The following is a 24986-nucleotide window of genomic DNA, read 5'->3' on the forward strand; positions in this document are numbered from 1 at the left end:
GCTGAAATCTGATTGGCCCCCTGCAATGCCCCTGTCCTGTTACTCATCTGTCCTTTGCCCAATTGCAGTGATCAGATTCCAAGGGGATTCCCAAACACTAGAGGAGCCAACTAGGGGACAGCTTATGTAAGAGAGATGTTTTAAACTTACAATATTTTAAAAAAAAAAGCAAAACAAAAAAGTTTAAAAACAAATTGTATAAAATCATATTTCATCTATGTACAATAAAAATACATGTTAATTTGGTAAAGAGATTTTTATGGAATTAATTTTGTGGCAGAAATATGAAATCTGCAATCAAAATGGCAGATATATACAGAAGCAAAAAAACAAAAAAAAATGAGATTTCAGAAGCAAAAGACCACCGAAATGAAACCAAAGTGTAGGCACATAATTTCCAAGAAAATTCAAAGAATAATCAAGTAAACAAATATAGTTATAAATATACATTTACATATATTTTGTACTGTGTTCAACTTGCAACATACACTTTTAGCCTTGGATTCTTAAAAAAAATGATTGCACATAATTTTTAAATTAAATAGATTTTACTGTGCAAGCTTTAATAACTTTTAGTTAATAAACTAAAATTGCATTCAAGTATTTGAACATGCTGTTGACTGGTGAAATAATACTTACACTTATATTTAAATATTGTAAAAAAAATGTCTTGATCTTTAAATGTTTTAGTGGTCATGATTAAGGTTCTCACATAAAACCTTTTTTATTTTATAACTAGTTTTTATTTTGTAAAACCATTTAAAGTGATGCACAAACAGCTGTTTCCTTTACATTTAATAAAAATAAATAATCGTTTAAATAAATAATAAGCAGTTCCCTTTAACCATACCTTGAAATTTTGATTTAACCTCATGTTGTGTTCCAGGTCAATTTGACCCGTTTTAAAGTTTAAAGATCTAGAAAAAATAGTTAAGAGTATTTTTTCAGTATGAAACTTCGTCTGCTTGTCTTAGTTAGTGTAATCAACATATAACATGATAATGGTTAATCTCACATACTTGCAACCACCCCCTGCAAAAAACTAAAACTAAAACAAAATTGCAATGTTATGTTTTAATGTTTTGTAAAACTATTGTTTTATATGTTGGTCTTTTAAAAGTAATAAAGTAGTGTAATAAAGTTTGAACATGTATTTTTTAATGAAAAATGAGTTATTGAGTAATTGAAGCATTACCTGTTAAAGGTAAGGAACACCATTGCACTCAATATTAATATAATAATTAGCAATTAATAAAAAATATATACACTGTAAATAAAAATGTAAGCATTTTTGGGGGGGTTCAGGTATATTTTGGATAATTCAACATGCACCGGGTCAAACTGACCCTGGGACTGGAACACCATTGCTGTTCCTGGCAAATGAACGCAATAGAAGGGGTTAAAAATGGTGAAAACATAGGGTGCTTGAATTTCAGTTAAGGAAACTATAAATTATGAAATTTACAATTATCACTGCCGAATAAACAGTTATTTAAAAGTTCTTTACAGGTTTCTGATAAAAGCACAAGCCTATATACTGAGAAAGATGTATTAAAACAGTAATTTGGCAACTCTTTGAATATTTTTGCCCGCTGACTCGCCACTGTGAGGGTCAAAATTCACAATATTGTCATACTGTCCCAAACAGTATTCTACCAGGGTTATTGTCCTAGTTTCTGTACCCCGGTAGGTGTAGCGGTTGTGGCCGGTAGATGGAGAGCTTGAGCGGGTTTGTGTTCGCCTCTGCAGGCAGACAGACTGACCAAACACAAACCCACGGCTGATGGTGGTGCTGCTGGCTGTGGTGGAATGGTTTCGATATCCAGCCAGCAAGAGAGCAAACAACCAAGCAAAAGCGCCGGGTTCTCACTTCTGCTAAAACACAGCAGCAGCAGCACCAGGGCACATAGCTAGCTAGCAGAGTCTGGAGACCCAGAGCCGGAGCAGAGGGTCTGTTCCCCGGTGACAGACAGAGCGGAGCTGGGCGAGCAGGACAATGGCATCTGAGCTGATATGGAGCAGCTGGAGGATCAGATGAAGAAGCTTGCTGGCTATCAGAGCCTGAAGAGTTGCTATACCAGCGATTGTATCACTTGATAAAGACTTGTAGTCTGTCCTGTTTTGTTTTATGCCCTTTCTGCGAGTCCTGGATCCAATCCCGTTCCCGTTAAGCTGAATATCTGCAGAGCTGCTCCTGACCAGCGTTAATCAAACCTATCATTTTGCACGGGCCTCGCTGCCGCCTCTTGGACCGCCGTGAAGCCGATGGAGGAGCGGTTTCGAGCGGACGGCGTGTGTACGCGAGAGCGGGGATTCGGTGTGGCCTGGAACACTGGAGGAGATTTCTGTTGCTAGGCTAGGCTAGGCTAAGCTAATGCTGCACTGAAAACAACAACAGCAGCAGCAATTCGACTGAGCAGTGCAGTGGAGTGGAGTGGTGTGCATTTTATTGGTCAGCTAGCTAACACATTTAACTAAAGGTAATTTTTATTTATTATTTTTAGAAATAAGTAGCTAAATATCTACGCAGTGATATTTAGCTGCTTTAGCTTAGCTAGGTTAGCCAGCCAGCTTAGCTAACTAGCTATATTATTAGCCACATAGCTAGCTAGCTTGTTTTGTAGCCCACAGTAATCTATATCTAACAGTTGGATTTTTACTAAAGGAGGTGTGTTTGGTGGATGCACTTTAATTAAATATCGTATCACTGTGTAATAATTATAAATAAATATACATTTTTGTAGCTATATTTGCTTGTAGCTAGCTAGTGTGGAAGTCTGTGCAGCTGCAGTGACCCCAGCTAGCCAGCTAACTAAGCTAGGTTATGTAGGTTATCTCGAAGTGACATTTATCCAGAATTTCTGTAGCTACTTTTCTTTTCACACAGCAAACATTTTAACACAATTGTGCTTTTATAAGTCAGGACCAGACAACTGTGGTTTTTCTGTTTTGTGGCAAATTTGTTCCAAGTGTGTTGACATCTCCATAATAAGTGCAAATTAATGAACAAGATTCATGACACTGACCTAGTGGACATCTAGTCAAAGCCACTGAATTCAAAAACAAGAGATTGCCCAGCTCTCCTCCAGGCATGGACCTTACGGCTCCTCTATGCAATGAGAAGATGAATGGTAGCTAGTAGATAGAACCATTGAACCAGTGTCCCAAATGAAACTTTGACTGCTGCTCCAGAGAGACAGAGAGAGAGAGTTGTGCTGGAGTTGTGAATGAACCCAGGAAAAAAAGAAGAGCTGAGACAGACCCTTCACACAAGGAGATGATGACTGAACATTAACCATATTTCGCTACACAGACGAGTGGACAAGCTTCGGAAGGTGTGCAGCCATGAGTGTTCGACCTCCGACATCTACTTTGGACAGGTATGTGGTTGCTCCATCTCTGAATGGGTGAGTGGTGGCTTTTCAGCAAGGCCAGAGGTCTTCAACTGGTGTTTTGGAAGGTCAGAGCACAGATTTGTTTGTTTTTGCACTGCTTGCACACTGTAAGCCTCACTGCTTAGATTATAGAGGAAGGAACTTGCTACTCTCTGCAATTCTGTGTGGCCTTTAAAAACTATTTTTGGGCAGAAGGTTACTCATAGGGATTAGAGACAGGGCTAGGACATGAATGCCCTGTTACACATCTGGAGGTAGAGCTGCGCACAGTATATACAAATGTCAGTTTTACATACTACGAGAGTGATTCATTCAAATATCCACAGCACTCTTCTAGAACAGTGATTGGTCTGGATGCATGCTGTGCACCCAGTAAAAATCACTGCAGTTGGTTTTAGGGCCTACTTGTATGTTGCTGAAGCTTTTCTAAAATAACATTTGCCAAAAGGTCAGAACATACAGTTGTGCAGAATACACTATGAACACGTGGATATTAATCTGCAAAAACAGGCTGTACTAAAATATAGCCTGTGTAGACTATCTGCTCTTTCATCCATTCCATTCACACAGAAGTTATAAGTAATGTGTCAGCCAAAACAGTCTAAAAAGGCATTGTAACAGAGAAGAGAGACATATCAAATATATCAAGACTTTTAGTAACAAGAAATTGTTTTGGTATTGGAAATAGTGAATCTGTTCAGGTCTGGTTGGCACCCATTTCATCCAATCAGACTCTACTTAGCTAGTTAATGTCAAAGCCCCAACTGTATGACTGACCCAAGAGACCTCTTCTCAAACAAGCTCCAGATGGGTTTGCTTCAGACAAAACTTATTTTTGCTTTACTTGCTTTAGATGGATTTTTAGGTAATACACCAAAAATAGAAATTCTTAGCTGTAAATAAAACTGTATTTCAAAATAAAACTAAAACCATGCAGTAGGTTGATTTAATGTATTTACATAAAAGCTATCTGAACTGCTAGAGAGGCAAAATTTGGCACAGCACCTGGAATGGCAAGTCGCTGAACTTGACAGCATGTTAACACCTGATTCATGACCCGATGCGTTAGAGACACTCTGTCTAGTTAGGTGTTGACAGTAGGACATTCAGGAAGAAAGTTCTTTATTAACTGCAGTGTGAAACCAAAACCAACTAGATCCAAAGTACGCAGTGTAACAAACGTGAACCTTCATTCAGATTTTGGTCTAGACTAATTTGACTACCTTAGGGAGTGCATTTATTTGTTTATAGTTATGTTTCCAAACGGGATGTACACTCATGTATATAGTTGAATTTATCGAACACCTGTACTAGAAAGATGAGACATCCAGAAGGAATGAGGCCATATTTGTGGTTCAGTGGTTGTATGAATTCATTCAAGACCTTCACTTCACTAAATTATATTATGCTGCCCTAGTCTGCCTTCCCATTCCCTTTCTACATTTCTCCTAATTTTACATACCAGACTTTGATGTTCAGACAAATCAAAAGATGCTGATTAGCAGGCCTGGCATGTTTCACTGGGGTCAGAGCTGGGTTTTCTTTTTTTCGCCTACATGGTTGAGTTCCTGGAGGATGATTGGGTTTCTTGATCTAAAAGAGGCTTTCTTTCGGTTACAAAAGATAAGATGATGTACGACCACCCATGACTCCTGTATGTAACTGGAAACATGGACTTTTTTTTTACCAGCTGTTGTCGCAAACATGACATAACTTGGCACATGCGGAGATTAGGCCTTAAGTAGTAGGAAGACTTAAGTATAGTCTAAAAATGCACCCCTAAGGTGTGTAGTAAACTCGCAGTGATGGTACTGGTTTTTCCACCTTTGTGAATGTTCGCTAGTGCTGCTGTTTGTTTCCGTATTTGTAGCTTGACTTGTAGATTCTGCATGACAATAGTCTGTTTGTGTCAGGAAAGACCAGTGTCACACATGGGGGGGGTGAGTCAGACAGGAGACATGACGATAATGTCTATCTTTTTTTGGCGATCCACCATAACTCCCCCCCCCCCCCCCCCCCTCTATCATCGGCTGTGGTGGAAGGCCTCGGTCCTCTGTGTTCATCTTAGTTTCTGTCTGTCTTTATCTTTGTTTCTGTCCTGTGTTTTCTGTGTTTCCTCTGTCTCTGTATCTTCTGCATCTTTTGCGCTATCGTCTTCTGTGTCCACGTCTCGTTTGTGTCCTGTAACCGCAGGGCAGTGGTTAAGAAACAGTCTCACCTGTCCAGGTAATGACTGCTCAGAACCTTTCAGTGTTAATGCCACCCCTTGGAATCTGAGTTTGTCTGTATTTCAGCTACATGATTTAGAGTATCTACAGTATCCCAGCCTTGGTACTGGAGATTCTTCTGCCCTGAACATTATTGGCAATGTTCACATGTATTCAAATACTGTTAAAAACAGAGATTTCCCTTTCCGTCTTTATGTACCTAGAGATGAAAATGCTTCATGAGCCTGCTAGCCTTGTATTGGGAGATATTTACTAAAACAAGGAAGTCTTGATATCTGTGGAGAGGGCTTTTGTGTTTACCTGCTCCCAATCCACTTGATCCTGCTAATTAGCTCATTAACAAGTCTTCTAGTGTTTTGCCAAATGTGCAGGGCATGGAGTCCTCCAGAACCAGGTTTGAGATCTACTCATTAAGCCATGTACAGATATTATCTTTTAGTTAGTACCCCCTTAAAAAAAATTATTATTTAAGAAGTTCCTTAGATAAACCATTTTGGGTTTTTTATAGAGCATTATACATCATGCATTATTTTACTGAACGGTGATTCTCGATTTTTATAGCTGGGTTGTGCATCAAGTAACTTTTAATAACCTCTACCAGTTTAGTTCAAGCCCTGTGCTAGACCTTCTCGTATTTTTTTCTTTAATGTTCTTGTGAACAGGGTGTTATAACAGTGATGTTGCTTTGGCATTGGTGTGTGTCATCCCATTCAAACAGTTTTGATGTTCTCTCTCTGTCTCTTTCTTCGCTGCTGCTTGTTTTTCTCTTTCTTTCTTTTACCGTTCATGCCCTCTCTTAGTCCATTTGCTGCTTGGTGAGTTGTCTCATTTTCTGCTTTTTTGCTCATTGCATGAATTGAGGTGCAGGGGGTTGGATTCTTAAGTCTGTAACTTTAATAATTATAATTATAATAGTAAATCTGCTGTCATTTAACAGTCCAGAGAGTATAAAAAACACATCAGCATGAGTAGTTATTTTTGCTTTTATGCTTTTGATGCTTTAAGTACTTTTTAATGGTGATGCTCACATAATTATCTAGAACATTTGTAATTATTATTCTGTATTATTAATACTTTACGATAATTTAAAAGCAATAAAATACCTTGAAACGTGATATTTTCTGACATGGTTATCATATCATGAACATTTCATCAGGGTGTTAATCAAATTGAGGGATGCACGAAAGTTTTTATGTAAACAGGCACACATATATAATTACAAAGGAAATAAACACTGATGATGATTCATTTATGGATGCTTTTTAACTGTTATTATTTTCCTGTTAATATATTTCAGGGAAAAAAACAGTTTAAATACTCTGTGAATTGTCTACATGGGCATAAGTGAAGCCTGTAGTGCAGCTCCTGGAATTTCTGCAGCACCACAATATAAGAGAGAAGTTAAGACTGGTGGTGAAAACCTGGTCCTGGTTTCACTTTCATGTGCGTCATTCAGTAACCCTTTAGAGTCCAAAAAATGGACGTTAAGCTTTAAGAAGAAGTGTGCATAGTAAACACTTGCGTTAAATGTCCATCCCTGATCCGGCCCTGACCATGTTTCAACATGTTTTGATTGATCTGATAATAATTTGATCCCAGTGCATCCTGCATGTGTTCACACCTGGCTTTTGATGCGGTCAAATGAAATCTGAGCATAATCACTGAAAACGCTTAGTAATGCAGGGGGTTAACAGCTTCACAGTGTGTTTATATTAGTTGGAGAGTTTTCTCACGGTTCCTGTTTTTGTTTTTCTGAACTAATGTGAAGAAATTCCCGAAAGTTCACTCAGATTTGTTTAGAGGCCCAAAGTAAAACTTTTCCTTCTTGAATTGTGGTTATACTTGCTTCTGGTAGAGCAAAGTTTATGTAGTGCCCTGAGAAGTACATGAAATATAAATGTTAAATTATTGGTGCATTGGTGCACTGACTACTAAAATAGGCAACTTTTCAAAAATTCGTCTTGTAGTCCTTCTGGGGTCTAACCTCGCAACATGATACTTATCACAGTAACATGTTGAGATGTATAGTGATACTCTATGCAGGACAATATATAGCCATTTGAAGATCAGGGTTTAAACACAAATTTAACCACTGTCTGACACCAATCTTTACATGTCATCTAAGAGCATCAGGCCATTGTTGTGTGATGTATTGATTGTTTTTGGAAATGAAGGTACATCAAAATAAGTATTTTAACATTTTGGCTTAAGGCTTAATGTTACTTAAAAATTGATTGAGTTTTTTAGAAAACAAAATAGTTTTACAAAACCTAATATTTGGATGGTCAAGTATATCAGCTTTTTTTTGTACACCTCTAGTAGCTTAGCTCTAGTCTTCATGATGGAGAAAGAGGAGCTCGGTTATCCAAATGAGATTTGGAGTAGAGCTGCTGCTCTTTCGTTTATAGAGAAGTTTTTTTTTTATTTAAACGTAATTTAATCAATCTTTAAGTCTTTTTGAATCTGCTTTTGTCCTGGAAAATAAAAAATGGCTTTAAATATTATAGTAAGTTTTGGGTTCATTCGTGTTACAGATTATTGCAGTTTATTAACAGTGTGGTGCTTTAGAAATGGGAAGAGAAGGCAGAAGAGAAAAAGCAGAAATGCAGTTTCGCATGTTTTTCTCAGTTGTTTTTTTTTTCCTGAGAAAAATGCTTACTGTATACCATCTTCTGAGGCTTTCTGCTTTTACCCTGAATTGCTTTTTCTCAGGCTGTTGAGTAAAATCTTAAAATAGCTTATGGAAAAAAAGCTGTATTTTGAATACGCTTAAAAGTGCAAGATTTTCTGTTATGTTTACTGTTTCCTCTCCTCACAGTTATTTAGAAAAGTTAACCCTGGAGCTGTTTCAATCTGAATAAGACCTGTGGTTCTCAGTTCTTGTTATTGAGAACTTTTTAGGAGGCCAGGGTGTGTTTTGGATGTGAAGTAAGTGGACAAATCAGTTCAGAAGTTAGGTTCAGAACTCCTCGCAGTGTCCTGTTTTGATTATTCTTTTATAATACCCTTTCTAATGCCTTTTCTAAACTTGTACTCTGTTTCCCCTTGGAGGAATTTAAACAAGCTAATTTTAGTTCCATGACTGCTGATGCAGCTTTATTACTTTACTCTGATAGCTTGCTAAGCTAGTAATAAAGACAGATAAGGGGCAGTGCACCATAGTTTCCATTCTGAATCTGAAAGGCTCAGATCAGACAAGACTGATATGTGTAAGGTTTTGAAAATCTGCCCATTGTTATTCCTGAACCTTGTTTAATATATATATTAATAACATTAGTTTCATAGCAGTTGCTAAATGGCTTCCATTACTTTCTGTACAGTTTATGCCCAAATGATTGTGGACAGCCTGCTGATAAAAAGCATTTAGCCACCTTGTTTAATAACCTATTGGCACAATGCTTAATAGGGGTGCGCGATATGGCCCTAAAATATCACGATATTTCATGGTATTTTTGCGATAAGTATACTCTTGGCGATATGACAAAACACTTAAAAAAAAAATATATATATCAAAAATGCACTATACACAGCAAGATAATAAATATTTTATTATTACATACAATATAATACTGCACACCCTGTGTTATAAGTGAGATATTAAAAAATACAAGAATTTTACCAGATTTGTAAGAGAAGTCAATGTGAGGATGCTAATAATAATAATAATAATGCACTCAAAATATCTCCATATATCCAGGATTAAAGTAAAATAAATGGTACTGGACAGATATAATCTGTCTCTAGTAGATATATAATGGGAAATGGGATGGGTGATACTGCACGATATTTTAAGGTATAATATCGTTTACGATATTTAAAAGTTTTGACGATATTATTGTGTACGATACGATATGGCACACCTCTAATGCCTAATGTCAGACATTAGCTAGGAGGTATAAACTAAAGCAGTGAAATCTTGAATGATGGATCTTGATGGAATGATGGAAGGTGGCTTAGTGATCATCCAACCTTTGCCCTCACTAGCACTCTTATCCCTAAATGCAATCAGATTGTCACAGCAGTTTCTCCAAAATAGTGAATAGAGAGCCTTGTTTGTACATGAGAGCTTCACAACTGTCGCAGAATCAGCCGTAGCATTCTACTGACCTCCACATCTACTAGTTTTAAAGGGTACAGTAATGCAAAGCAGTATATTTTAAATACATTAACAGTATCAGTATTTTCATACAGGTAGAGAGTTAGCTATCCAGAGATGTTTTTAAAAACAACACATGAAGCAAAAAACAACAAAAAAAAATATTATTCAGTGAGGGTGTAGGAGACGATTGATATATTGCAGTATCAAGATAAATGTTTTGTGATGTAGCAGTTTTCCACAAAACACAGTATAATTTTAATGGTTAGTTTACAAGACTGGTGTCAGACTGTGGTTCATTTTGTGATGTGTAAATAAAGATAATTATATATTTTTCTATATTTGTATAATTAAGGTCCATTGAGGATTATATTTTCTGTTGTAACTCAGAAATCAGGGTGTATCATCAGATATAACATTTAAGCACTGGTAGCTCTTGTCAGCATTAATTCAGTAAGTGTTTTTTTTTTTTTTTTTATAACTATGCTGTACGTCACGGAAATCTGAATGGTCCCATTTCCACACTCAGGGTTGCCAGCTATAGACAACAGCACACAAACAGTATGCTTCAGTCACAGTAACAGGCAAGCTGACTATTTTTCTGCTGAACAGGTAATCACTGGGGTTCAACCAGTTTCTTTTCTAAGGTTTCTTTACCACCAGCACATATCTTACAGTATCACAATATTTAGCAATATGTTGAATCATTATTCCTGCATTGTGATAAGTATCATATCGTCTGTCTAATTCTTGCTAATACACAGCCCTTTCGTCAAGATCTAATCCTCTGGTTTTCTATGTAAGCACTTGAAAAATTCTAAAATCATTTTACATAAAGCAGAGTTTTGTTTTCTTGTGGGCCGTTTGTCTTCATAGTTCTAAACAGGTGGGCTGTGAGCTGGAAAAGGTTCCACAGGAAACTGGACCCGTGGGAAAAGGCCTTGTTTAGGAGACAGACTGTTTGTTATTGAAATTACAGACCTGTACTGTGTGTGTAAATATCCTACCCTCTGCACCTTGAAACTGCCTGCATCAAAATCCACCAAGGAATGTCTCAATTTCTGCCCGATACTTCCCTGTACACACTGTATACGCTTTGTCATCACGTCACTCCTTCCTGATTATCTCTCTCACATGTATTGATTTTCCTTCAGCTTTATCCTGCTGCATGTCCTCTCCCAGTTCTCTCCCCTGTACCTCTCTCTCTTCTTTATTCCAGTAGCTTATCGGTGCTGTTGCAGTTGTGCAGCTCTGACAGATACTAATGTGGATGTGTATTGCCCTGTCTTTTCCTTCAGGTTGAGCAGTTTGACGATTGGAGACTCGGAGCGCAAGTCTTCTCTAGGCCAGCAGAGGGAGTCTGTTCCAGAGCTGCCTGCTGAGAGTGCAGGTAACACACGCCAGTCAAATACCACACACTTACATTACAAAGCTGCTGTTTGTGCACATCACTGTTTGTGCTCTGTGTGCAGGGAGCCAAGAGCATTGTATCTGCATAAATCAGTGTTTATAACACTTGGAGGCTTTGTGGCTATTAGGGGTGGGCGATATAGCTCTAAAATAGTATCACGATATTTCAGGGTATTTTTGCGATAACGATATACTTGGCGATATAGGAAAACTAAAGTAATTCATTCATTTCAGGAATATAGTATAATAGTATAACAGAATAATCATAATGTGGCAAAATAAATAATATAGCATTAAAATAATATAATGCAGCAAATAATATTGCAGAATATTTAGCGCATGCATATAAACTGCAAACTAAAACAATTTTACAATAAATACACCTAAAGCTTTACAGTAAATAATAGACTACTTTTAAGACAGAACAGCCCTATTATCATGATATGGATTTTTAATATCATGATATTTCTGTGTCACGATATATTTTATATACGATATAATATTGCCCACCCCTAGTGGCTATGTAGAAAATGGGCCTATATTTACCTGGATCAGTGTTTTTTTTTTTTCGCAGTATAAGGCACACTTTAATTTTTCTTTACTTAACCGTCCCAAAACTCAACAGTCTAGTTGTAAGGAGCAGTGTTATAAAGGAGTTTCAGTGAAGTTCCTCCAGCACTGAGGCTGAAGCAGTATTAGCATTAGCCGCTAACCGCTCTAAGCCTGCTCTTTCACCTTTCTGGGATGAGTATATAGGACTGTAGTCTGCACGATTTGTTTCCCGTGTTTAACACAGTGTGCACCAGCTCTGCTTCAGTATTTGTTATTTACAATTAAATTTTTGCTTTTCACAAGTTTGACATTTGAGAAAACAAAATCCAATCTAAACATTTATAGTGGATGATACCAAATAGTAAAGCATTGTTTAAAGCAGTTTGATGTTTTCTCTCGAGTTAGAGAGTGTAATTCACTTATATTACTCTGGTATAAATGCAAATCATTCTTTGAGCACCAGCTTCTGAACAGCTGTACACATGCATTTGTTGAGACACACAGAATGTGAAGGAAGCATGTGCACTGAGATGGTAGAGGAATGCTAAGAAATGCTGCATATTGTTGCAAGTAGTTTACTGTGACAACCAATGGTGACTTAACCGCTTTACCTTTCCTGAGACAGCTGCTCACTGGCTCTCCTCCTCTCTCCTCAGGTCTGGTGCAGAGATGTGTGGTCGTGCAGAGAGACAATCTGGGCTTCGGCTTCACTGTGTGTGGAGAGAGGATAAAACTTGTACAGAATGTTCGTCCAGGTAACACAACACAACTCGCACACATACAAACCCTGTTTACACCTGGTCACTTCATGCATCTTGAGTTTCAGGATTATATCTGGACAGGGATTATCCACTGCAGGTGCAAAAACAACCAAGAGCAGATTAGCTTCCATTGAATGCTACTTTGGTTAACCTTTACTTTGCTTAAGCATAGCACTGTCTTACTACAGTCTACTGCATTCCATTGGTATTGGAGGGTATTGGATTATTCTGAACAGTGGCTTTTTTGTGTAGATGAGCTGCCAATGCAGTGGAAAAATAGGGATTCAGAAACATTCCGAAAAACATTAAGAATTACTCTTTTTTTTTTCTTCGTAACTTTTCAAAAAAGAAGGCTAAGAACATTTCTTAAAACAGATATTTTATAAGAAAATGTCCTAATATATATTCCTTACCTGTTTTCACAGCAGCACTCTTTAGTTTGTTTGTTTCGGCAGGTATGAAACCAGTAATCACGCTAAAACTACTGTATCATGACCCACAAGAGGGGACTCGGCTGTTCAGGAGCAGTTTAATCTAAAATATTAGCCAGTTAATTACTACAGCTGCTAACTAAAGCATCTCTGCCTCTGCTCCATGCTAAATTGTTTACACACTGAATGCTTTATGTGCCATGTTCACTGATTGCGGCCGTACAACCCTGTAAACTATGTGGACATTGTGCTGCACATCCCAAAAAAATAGTTTGTTTGAAAGAGCAGAATGAAAATTTCAGCATTCTGTGTTAAAGCAGCTTCACACTGCACAGATATACACGCTGGTCCAGATAGCTCTGACCAATCAGAGGAGATAACATGCTCATGTGGTTTACTGGGGCGCATTTTGGTGCATTTGGTTTTTGCCTGTGTGAAAACAAAACAAACCATAGGGGAAAATGATCAAAGTAAATAAACCCATCAACCAATTCAGACCAGAGAAACAAACTACATGTGTAAATACAACTTAAAAGGATCAGTTTAAATTATGCTAGATTGTTATTGAAGTACTATTAGTTTTATACAAGGAAAATAAGAAGTTCCTCATATTTTACCAATTAGGTTTTTTTTTTTCTTCATGTCTTGAATGCTTCTTCTGTCTTCCGTTTTAGATCTGAATGTTTTAACACTTGGTGGAATTCTGATTTTCCAGAATTTTCCTCAAAAGTATTTATTATGTTAAAGCTGCAGGTTTAAGGCCATATTCCAGCTTGCATGAAATAACCAGGTCTAACCAGGGTAATTGAAACATGAATTCACTCCACTGCATATACATAATGCAGTCGCATCAAGCAGTGGCCCTGAATTATAAATGATAAATATTACAGATAATTATGATGATTCTGCATTTTAATAAGTATATGTTTTTTAAGCTGTTAATTTTGATAAATATAGGTTTGTCATCATTGTTCTTCATTGCATCTGCATTTAATTTCGTATTTTCCTCAGGTGGAGCAGCAGTGAAGGCGGGTGTGCAGGAGGGAGATCGAATCATTAAGGTGCCTTTAGGATAATGATGCTGTTCGAGAGACTTTTATTTTGCTTTTCACATTCACTCAACTTTAAACTTGTGTGTCATCATCTTTTACAGGTCAATGGCTCGTTAGTGTCCTCCATGTCTCATCAGGAAGTGGTGAAGATGATCAAATGTGAGTTTGAAATTCACACATAAAAAGCTGTGGTTTTATTTACCTGTATGAATTTACTCACTCTTCCTTTCTATCTAACAGCTGGGACGTACGTGGCATTGACATTGCAAGGCCCGCCTCCTTCTGTAGCCTCTGTCCCCCTTCAGCCCCTCCCCTCAGACCTCCTGCCTAATCACCGGACGTCACTAGGAGGTGAAGCTCCGCCTCCCCCACCTCCACCCTTGCCAGCCACAGGAATCGGGACCCCTTCACAGCGAATCACCTGCCCCAAACCCCTACAGGTGTGTTAATCAACACTCTACACTCTACACTGGGCTTCAATAAAAGAGATTGAGTATTGTAACACTGTATTTGTTACCAAGTACAAGACTGGATAGTGCTGCTGCTGTCCACTTGTCATGTCCTTGTTGTGTGATGTGCTGTTAACAAGCTAAAGAGGTTGTAGCTTGTGTTTCACAGTGAATATAAGTCAGTGATTTCATTTCTTATGAGTGCAACCTCAGCTCATTTGTTTTTAGGAAACTGAGGTCGTGGAGTATGTTAAGGAGGGAGGGGCTGATGTTGAAAAGCTTGCATTGATTGGGGATTTTGCGAATGGTCTGGGCTGATATAAATTTTTATGCATCAATATAGCAAGTCAAGACCGTTGTGTTACCCTGCATTCACACTGGAAGGTGACTCTTGTGTTTGCACAATCACGAGTGGGCGGGTTTTTTCCATGCTTATTTTTTTTTTTTTCAAATTGCCCCTGTATTTATGCAAAAATGCATTGTTTAAAATGAAAAGCTGCCAAAAACTGAGGCTATAGTCCTCTCTGCCACCTCCCAATCACACTGCTGGGGATATGAGTGAAGTACAATAGGAACCTCAGACCCTCTTGTCTGTGATTGGTCTAAAGGATTTGTTTGGCCAATCAGTGTAGAATGTTGCTTCACTGCATCATAATTTATTTGCATAAAGTCCCTTTGTTGCTTTGTTTCTTTCCGCTTGTCTTCATGTTGCGGACACAAATCACGTCCTCCCATAGAAAAAGCATGGTCATCTGTCGCCTGCCAGTGTGAACGCAGGGTAACATGTTCAGGTTTAGGTTTTGCAATTTACTAATTTCATGTCACTGTTTTGGTATGTAAGTTTTATCTCTCGAACTCCCATTAAATTAACAAAAACATGCATGTTCTATTTTATCTGTCTGACCATGGTCTGTTGATTTTCAGGACCCAGAGGTCCAAAAGCATGCCACACAGATCCTCAAGAAGATGCTCGAACAAGAAGAGGCAGAACTGCAGGTATCTTCAGACACTGATATTGACTAATGAGGGAATGACTTGCTGTTTAGCCCTATCTGCACGATATAAGTTTTTCAGGGCGACGTCTGTTAAAAAAAAAAATCAAACTTCTACTCAGTGATAAAACTCTTGCATCTGTGTTACCATTGAAAAACAGGAGGAACAATGAGATTTTTTTTTTGCTTTGTTGGTCACATGACCTCGCGTTCAGTAGCTCCTCCATTTTCACTTTGTGGAAACGCATGCACAAAGTGTAATTACAGTGCCTGGCAGTGCACAAATAGCTATTTTATTAAACACAAAGTGACAAAACTCCGTCCGTACGTGACTAAAATTACCTTAGTATTTTTCATCAAAAAACAGTAGGTAATTCAGCCTGTATTTTCTCAAAGGATGTCTGAGAAAAACACATACATGGTCGTTCTGGATGGGAATAAACTCCCAGAGGATCCCCCATAAAAGAGAAAATTACCCCAACACCCCCTGAGAAATGAATCCTGTCCGGATAGGTCTTTAAATATTCTGCTCAATGATTACATATACTACATTAAAGCTCTATAGTAGGAAATAACCCACAAATGGCTAATGCTCTGCAGGCTCTGCTTGACGAACAGTCCAAAACCCCTTCCTCATCTCTAGAGGAGAGAATAGAAAGTGCCAAAAGGAGAGCAAACCAAGTCCGAGTGAAGATTCAGCAAGATCTGGTGCGAGGCGCTTCTCTGGAGGCGAGTCGTTATTATGGTTTTCTACATAGCTTTACAGTGATGTATGTGCTTTATACTAATCACCTGTCTGGCTTCGTTCTTCACAGGATGGAACACGTTCTGAGACTCTGACCAACTACGCTACTAATGTGGAAGGTGTGTATTTGCTTATATCAGCAGATATTTGTGACTGAGAGTAAAAGAATGTTTTAACCAAAAAAAAAAAAAAACTGTGATAAACGTAGTTGACTTTTTAAAATTTGTGACCCATATTACGGGTGGCTTCTGTGCGAGTACATTTTCTCCTGCAGTTATATGTGTTCTCACATATTAACTATGACTTTTATTTTGGCAGGTCAATTGTCTATAGATTCAGCTGAAGGGGACTTTGAGGTGAGTTGAGTTGTTTTGAAACTCGGTCTTAAATAAAAGAAAAACAGCTCTGTCTTCACATGTCTAGGCTACTTAATCACACCGCTCCTATCAGTGTCTGGGAACTCCACCTCCTCCTCTGTGTGTTATGATAAGATAGGCGTCTGCAGAAGAAGATTATGATCGTTATACTACAATGTGTATTATGAAATGATGAAACCATGCAGGTAGACTGTGATTAAGGATGTGCCTGAGACACTCCTGATTCAGCGAATCATCACACCTGCAACTATTCAAGTCCTTTAGCTGGTCTTGGTGTGGAGGGTACCACAAGGCACTAGAAACAGATAGAATGGAGGAAAGATGGAGAAATGGGGTTTAAAGTAAAGATTTGACCAAAGACCAAAAATTTTTAAATGTTTTAAATTAAGGGTTGACATCAAATAAAGTACTACTTTAATAAAAGGCCACGCTTCATTATTAATGATAGGGGAATATAAATAGGTAACTCCAGTGATATGTAAACAATCACTTAAACAGCAGGTTGATGTGATATGCTCTGCTCTAGAGGAACATAGTGTCAGATTTCTTCGCAGTGATTGAATACAATGTCTACAAAACAAAAAAAGCTGCTTAAATTGCTTTCCAAAACAAGTGAACCCACATACTTAACAGTGCTTTAATACTTAATCTATCTAGAGGTCTCTGTTCATGTTAGTTTGAATGAGTTAATGAAGGAAAGCAAGCAAGTCTCATCACTGCACACACTGAAATAAACACATACAACTTACACCGAAGATCACTTTAATTACTGAGCACAGCTCTGATATACATGCTAATTAAACAGTTGCCATTTTCACCACATGCCCTTCTTCTTTCAGGCATGCGAGAGCCCTTTCTCCTCCCCTGGCTCCTCCTTCAGGATCCCCCAGCACCGCAGACAAGGCTCCGACACGCACACTGTTGACTCGGTAAGACCCGCACATCACCCTCAACTGACTGATTCTGTGTGCCTGATCTGAATCTGTTACATATCAGTATCACTGAAACATCATGACGTCCTCTTTTGCAAATAACAATTTATTGGATACATGAACACCAATACAGACAGCCCCAGTGTTTAGATATAAACACATACCGTATAAACATTAAGACTACTCTCCCCCTTCAAGATTTTTACATATATATACATACATACATATATATATACACCCAGTTCTACTTTTAAACTCTAAAAAATATTTTTGCTATACTTTAAGTACATCCACCCTCAACACATTTGATAAATGAACATTAGGGGGTGGATAACAAGTATGCAAATGTGGGACAGGGTAGAAAACAGCCAATCAGTGTTTTTGCATGTGTGTCAACCATTTAGTATTCCGAAGATTAATTCAATTAGATGGCATTATTATTATTATCAACTAATAAAAACATTGTTTAATTGTCCACATTATTTTTGGGGACAGTGCAAGTGCTCAGAAGCTGATTCTAGCTTAATATCTGATTCTAGGGAGGAAAGGCACATATAATTGGTCCAGAAGAAGAAGAGGAAGAAGACGGCTATACAATCAATGAAGTATGTCGTAATATATTTATGATAGAATTATTTTATTATCTTTTGTGATTTTCCTGTATGTGTTGTTTACTCTTTCTCTCTCTTTCTCTCTCTCTCTTTCTTTTTTTTCAGATGGACGGTCCGTTTCAGGACATCGAGCTGCTGAAAAGTCGTCCAGCACACATGACAGTTTTTATGAGATATATATTCAGTCAGCTGCTGGACCCTAACCCACTGGTCAGTGCTGATCTTTCTTTTCTCAATAGCTTTCATTTCTCATTGGCACTGTTTTTGTATTGTTTAAACCCCTGAACCTCATATTGGTATTATGTTATATTTTCCATGCCTTTTAATATGAAACACTGGAAACAATCCCCCTTCTCACCATAACTGACAATCTACCGGACATCCTGAGTCATTTTCCACAATGTGCCCAATTGTGCTGTATGACTAATGTCCTGTGTTTCTGTGTGTGTCTGTTCTGTAGCTGTTCTACCTGTCTGTGGAGGCATACCTGGGCTCCAGCACTAAAGATGCTCGTTCTCTTGCTCCACAAATATGCTCCCACTTCCTCGATCCTGATGCTGTGAGTACCCATATTAAACATATATGTCACATATTTTATATATGGAAGTATGTATAGACTCAAATAACTGCAAACAGTGAAAACTAAAAGGATGAAGTACACACACAATGCAGCAAAAATATAATACAGTGCTGAAACATACATTGACATGCCTAAAGCTATGGGATAAGAACTGAATTGAAGTAAATGGACATTGCACTAACCTGCAGGATATGTGAGTTCTACCTCCTCACTTAATGTGAGTTTGTTTATCAATAACTTTCAGAAATGGAATGTTCCCTTTATCTGCCACATGACTATCAGGCTTCAGTCCAATTCGTTATTCACTCTGCCTTGTCATGAGCACACTGGCCAATGTTCAATTAGCCTCCCTCACAGGATAAACCTCTATACACAGCAGTCCTACACAAAATCAGTGTGCTAGACTTAACTAAAACAAATAGTAAATGTCTAAAATTAGCACATTACATGCATGGCTCCTTCAGGTAAATAACCACCATCAAATAGTAAAAACAGCAACTTTCTCAAATCCGCCCCGTCACACAGAATGATGGCATGTCTAATCCCAGCACCCTCAAATCAAAGTGAAGTACGACACTAGTCCTGTAATCACTGCCACACCAAAACATCTCTTGCAGCACTCGCCAGACTCCTCGCTGCTGGATACTGGATGAGTTTTCACTCTTACTTTTTTGGTTCTTTACAGCCTCTGAAGATTAAAGTCAGAGATGAGTATCTTTCAGATATAGGTAAGTTCATATTTTCCTATTAAATATATCTAGATTTCATTTTTGTACAGTTTCTGTAGATGTGGAATCGGTCTCTAAACAAAGCTGCCCCTGTGTTTATTTCATACAGTATAGAGTAGTGCAAGATCATATGGCCAACATTTTTATGTCAATATATTTCTTAACTTGGTATATATGTATAAATATGGTCTTACTCTAAAACTGCCAGAAATGCCAGTTGTACCTACAAACATCTAAAAAAAAAAAAAAAAAAAAAAAAGGTAATATTTGAACTAATGCGCTTCAGTCAGTGGCAGATGCTCTAAATCATGAATATTTAAATATCAGAAATGTCATTTTAAAAATCATGCCACCAGTTTAAAGCATTTTCTATCACAATATATATTGATAATTAATTATTGTTCAGTTCTTTGTCTTTTATATGAAACCATATTCCACAAATTCAGCTGATGGAGAGTGGCTTCAATATTTCCTTAAATCTCAAAACAACAACAGAGCCAGTCCGCTGCAATGTTTATTACTGTCTGTCCAGAGAGTCGTCTCCATGCTCAGGAAGACATCAGAGGTCCACTCTCAGAACTTCAACAGCAAGTGCTTCCAGATATACAGGACCAAATACAGGACTACAGGTAAAACCTTAATTCACTCAATAGCATTTATTAGCTGGTTGAGTTTGCTTTGTGGTCATCATGGTTATTTAATAGTAAGCCTTGGAGTGTCCTAGGTCTCCAGTTTGAATGGCTTGATGTTGTAATTGTTGTGTTATAATGCATTGTTGCATTATAATAGTTGCGTTATAATTTTAATGGGTTAATGTTGTAATTGTTGTGTTATAATGCAGGAACAAGCAGATGATGGGACTGGGCTCACTGTTTGGGGAGAGTGATCTTCAGCAGTTAGACGGCGATCCAACGAAAGAGAGACAGGTGGTGGACAGACAGGTCACTGCACTTTGGGAACTGCTGTAAGCTCATTTTAATAATTAAATAAAGCTTATGTTGATTCTAAATATATTATCATTGCTGTAAAATGGAGTCAAATGAAGCTTGACAGTTTCATTTAAATAATTTATCTGAATAATATTATGTGTAATCATCTTTGTTTTTGCCATTTGAATCTGTCAGTTCTGTACAATGACTCAAAATTTCCTGAAGAATGGAACAGAACTGATCTCGTAATTACAGAAAATAAATATTTTTTTCCATAAATAAGTTCCATAAAAATTGTAAGGCTTTTTGCATGTTCTGTTATTACTTATTTACTATATAGGTTATCGCTAATGAAATATATTAATATGATTCATTTAGACATTTAATAGGTGTATTCTATATTCAGTATTCTTCAATATTGATAAAATCTGCATTACAAATTTTTGTGATATTTTGTATTGCAGTACTGTTTTTTTTTTTTTGTTTGTTTGTTTTTTTACATTTTATTTTAATTATTGGTTTACATGTGAAGATTGATATCAGACAGTGGTTCATTTAAACCCTACCTACTATATAGCAGTGTTGTACGTTGTCATTAGATCCCACTGTTCTGTTTGGGTAAAAAGTAAACTTTTCTTTTCTGATTTTTTATAAATAATGAGAGTTGTGAGGGTTTCCTACAGAAAATTAGCATGTGTATAGTGAGAGACTGAGGGCTGGGAAGGAACACATAGACACACGGTGGAAGAGAGGGACAAATAGAGCATCCTGATTGGCCTCTCCTCGTGCTTAGTTGACCAATGATGTTTGTGTGTGGGGGATTTGCAGTGGGAGAGAGAGCAGGAGCGAGAGATAAACATATTTAAGCAATATATCACCTTATATCAACAACATAAAGCTCTAATTTCTAATATTATATCATATATTTTTTCTAATATAGTAATGTCACTATTTCATACACGGTTCTTAATGAATCCAAAAATAGTTCCTCTATAGCATCACTCAGAGAACCTTTTTTGTATTTTAGTGTTTCTGAGCAGATTGAGTGCTCTGTAAGGTAACGGGGTCAGATGATGTAGTGGCAGTATTAAGGTGGAGTGCACTGTACAGAGATACAAAGGTCACTCCCAGTTATACCTCAGACACACCTCAGCATGGAGACAGCATCACATGACATCTAACACAGACACACACATTCACTTACCTAGAGCACAGTTAATTACAGAGAAACACACACTTTCACAGTCTGAGTGCAGAGTCACATGATGGCTTCACGAGTTTAGCCGCGAGAACCTGACAGCGCCAGCTAATTTGACGGTGGAGTTTATTTGATTGTATGTGTTTGTGTGTTGCAAGACAAAAGAGCTAATATTTTATTCTTTATTTACAGCTCAAAACACGAGGAAGAGAGAAGGTAAGAATATCCTCTTACTCTTACACGCTTCAGTGTGCATTATGTGTTAATTGTTTGCAGAAACATGCATTTTTATTTAATTAATTAAACTCTTTCAGATTCCCGTTGGCATCGGCTGTCCAGTTGTACCTGCGGCATTTGGGCATCAAGTTGCGAGACTCAAAGGTTTTCCCAGGTTTGACCACAGAGAAAGAGAAGTGGCTTGTTTTCTTCCCCAAGGCCAAGAAGGTACACTTCTTTTCTGCTCTGTCCCTTACACTTTTCACTGTTATTTAATAAAATAAAAATCAATAAGGTCATTGGTTTGAAGTGTGATGGGTAGAGGTAAAAATCACAGAAATCTCAGTTCAGATCATATGATATTTTTCGAGTCACAGATAAAGTGATAGAGTGATGAATAATATATTATGACAAGCTTATATGACAATATAATCAATTAATGGTGTATATGAGTCATAGTTAATGAAGTGTAATGTCACAACTGAACATGCATAACAGTATAACCTGACAATTTGATCTATTTGGCAATATAATCAATATAATGTGATAATTGGATCTATTTGGCAATGTAATATACAGTATATAATCATTATCATATGACAAGCCTATTCCACAATATAATGTGACAGATTAGGCTTATATAACGTTATAATCTAGTGTGGCAGTTGGGTGTGCATAATAATGTAATGTGACAGTGTATGAAAATATAAAAAAGAAATTATGACAGTTAGGTGTGAGGACACTATAGTTGGTGTACCATGACAGTTAGGCCTGTATATCAATATAAAGTCATGATAAGGTTTTTCTAACAATATAATTTGGTATGATATCTTTCAGATTAGTGTATTAATTTAAGTAGTGATCAAGTAGAAAAAAAATAAATCACCTAAAAATTATGAGTTTCTTTGATTTTACCTAATTGAAAACATCTGGAATATATTCAAGAGGAAGACATCAAACCAAGCTGAACTGCATGATTTTTTGCACCAGGAGTGGCATTAAGTTATTCAAAAGCAGTGTGTAAGACTGATGGAGGAAAACATGCCAAGATGCATGAACACTGTTTATTTCTGAACTCAATGAACTTAATGAATATGAACTTGTTTTCTTTGAATTATTTGAGGTCTGAAAGCTCTGCATTGTTTTTGTTATTTCAGCCATTTCTCATTTTCTGCAAATAAATGCTGTAACTTGCAATATGTTTATTTGGAATTTGGGAGAGATGTTGTCCGTAGATTATAGAATAAAACAACAATGTTCATTTTACTCAACATAAACCTATAAATAGCAAAATCAGAAAAAGTGATTCAGAAACTGAAGTGGTCTCTTTTTTTGTATTCAGAGCTGTATGTTTGGCTTAGTTTCATGATGTAGAATGTAGAAAATAAAACTGTCAGACTGATGACCTGTTTTATATCAGCAAGCACTGGAAATCTCAGTGCAGGGTTTCTGAAGCTGTGTGTGAGTCCATATTTCCATTTAGTATTTGAATAAAAAACTACAGCATCCTTTGATCAGCTGGACCTACACAGAGCTTCTGCAGTACTTAAGTTAAAATATATGTATCTTATGTTTTAACATCATTGATCAGTATAAGCTAAATTGAAGGAAGATTGACATTCATACTTAAAAAAAAAATAAAACTACAACAGTTAAAGTGTATACCACTATTATGCTTGATTGCAGTAAGACAGTAATGCATTCAGACTCTAAATGCATTTGTTTGATTGTTTGTTTGCATACAGCAGCTGAGTGGCATGAAAAAGGAGAAGGATGGAGAGGATAAGAAGAGGAATCCAATCCTGAAGTACATCGGCAAACCCAGGAGCACATCCCAGTCCAGTAAATCCACACTCAAACTCTCCAAATCAGTGCTTTACACTGCCAGCCCTTATTTTCCAAACCCATTTCTTGTTCTTTATATTATTATTATTCTATTTTTATAAGTTATTGCCCTCTGTGTATTGTCCTTTTGTTTGAAATACCATGATTTTGGTTTGGATTCGTATTCTCTGTTTGCATGGTTTCATTAGTTTTGTTTTCGGTTGTCCCTGTTTGTTTTTCCAGCGTTCCATATCCAGTTATCCCCTTCATCCCCTTCATCCCCTTCAGAAGGTATATCCCTCTCCTCGTACATTACAGTCTTTCCCATTAGACATCTCTTGTTACCTTTTAAATACACACATATATATATACACCGTACCAGTCAAAGCCTTAAAAATTTCTGCTTTGCAGTTTTATTCTGACGTCATTCAAACTATGAAGTAAAGCACAGGGAATTATTCAGTAAACACAAAAGTGTTTAACAAACTAGAATGTGTTTATATTTTAAATTCTTGGCATTTTCTAAGTGAGCTTTTTGAGGTAGAGTCACCTGGAAGGACTTTCAGTGTTTGAGAGCATCAGTTGTAAGGTTGTGAAGAGGCAGAGAGAGTAAATAGCTCTATTTGATTAATGTTCTAATCCTTATTATAGCAAGAACTACTCAACTATGTAAAGAAAAAAATAATTTAAGAAATAAAGTGGTGCATGAAGTCGGGTGCATTCACAAAGACCATTAAAAACATTATGATGAAACTGGCTCTCATCAGGACCACCCCAGGAAATGAGTTACCTCTGTTTACAGGATAAGTTCATCAGAGTTACCAGCCTCAGAAATCGCAAGTTAACAGCTCCCTAGATAAGAGCACCTAAATGCTTCACATTTTTGTATTTGGTTTGTTTAACACTTTTACGTTACTACGTTTCTTTGTGTTCCTTCGTAGTCTGGATGACTTTAGATAGCTTTTTACTGGAACTGTATATATCTGTTGTCTTTATCACAATTTGATTTGAAGTGTCTCATATGACTTATTTGCCCTTTCTTTCTTTGTTTCTCTCTTTTGCTCTCACTTTCTCTCTTTTTCTGACATCTAGTTCGTTCAGGCAATGTCAGGAACATAATTCAGCAGTTTGAGAATCATACAGACACAGTTGGAGAGGACGAAGAGAACGAGGGACAGAGACTCTCCACTGGCAGCCTCGGGGATGACAGCATGGACAGGTATATGATTTTTGTGTGTCTGGCTGTGTCCTTATGACTTTAAGGACAGTGATGTTTTTTGCTAAAAAAAAAATATAAGTATTTAAGTATATTTGATAAGTGATAAAGAGATAAATGCTCTTATTTAAACATACCTTTATCTGTTTTTGCAAATTATTATTATTATTTTAAATATAATTTTGGGGTGATTTAGAGAGTTAGGGATGCGTTTTATATTAATATATGTATTTTTATATTTTTATATTTAAGGAGTAAGAAAAA

The 24986-nt window shown here is 37.1% G+C and overlaps 1 protein-coding gene across 10 annotated transcripts in view; it reads left to right on the forward strand.

Moving 5' to 3' along the window:
• The first annotated feature begins 1742 nt into the window (after positions 1-1742).
• The window catches only part of arhgef11 (Rho guanine nucleotide exchange factor (GEF) 11), a 43295-nt gene continuing 20051 nt past the window's right edge, over positions 1743-24986 (forward strand). For 2 of the 10 annotated variants that reach the window (XM_049482925.1, XM_022685803.2), the window contains exons 1-24: positions 1744-3380; positions 5589-5621; positions 6424-6438; positions 11018-11109; positions 12338-12436; positions 13885-13934; positions 14027-14084; positions 14166-14365; positions 15299-15370; positions 15967-16095; positions 16182-16230; positions 16430-16467; positions 17328-17417; positions 17960-18025; positions 18137-18241; positions 18492-18590; positions 19297-19339; positions 19872-19968; positions 20181-20303; positions 21659-21682; positions 21781-21910; positions 23428-23524; positions 23750-23797; positions 24599-24725. In XM_049482925.1, the coding sequence (XP_049338882.1) occupies positions 3346-3380; positions 5589-5621; positions 6424-6438; positions 11018-11109; positions 12338-12436; positions 13885-13934; positions 14027-14084; positions 14166-14365; positions 15299-15370; positions 15967-16095; positions 16182-16230; positions 16430-16467; positions 17328-17417; positions 17960-18025; positions 18137-18241; positions 18492-18590; positions 19297-19339; positions 19872-19968; positions 20181-20303; positions 21659-21682; positions 21781-21910; positions 23428-23524; positions 23750-23797; positions 24599-24725 (1919 nt within the window). In that variant the 5' untranslated portion in view covers positions 1744-3345. Of the gene's footprint in view, positions 3381-5588; positions 5622-6423; positions 6439-11017; positions 11110-12337; positions 12437-13884; positions 13935-14026; positions 14085-14165; positions 14366-15298; positions 15371-15966; positions 16096-16181; positions 16231-16429; positions 16468-17327; positions 17418-17959; positions 18026-18136; positions 18242-18491; positions 18591-19296; positions 19340-19871; positions 19969-20180; positions 20304-21658; positions 21683-21780; positions 21911-23427; positions 23525-23749; positions 23798-24598; positions 24726-24986 lie in introns of all 10 variants that reach the window. The other 8 variants (XR_007440470.1, XM_022685799.2, XM_022685802.2 and 5 more) reach the window with 8 other exon arrangements.

Source organism: Astyanax mexicanus, chromosome 8 (assembly GCF_023375975.1).
Source record: "Astyanax mexicanus isolate ESR-SI-001 chromosome 8, AstMex3_surface, whole genome shotgun sequence".
NCBI lineage: Eukaryota > Metazoa > Chordata > Actinopteri > Characiformes > Acestrorhamphidae > Astyanax > Astyanax mexicanus.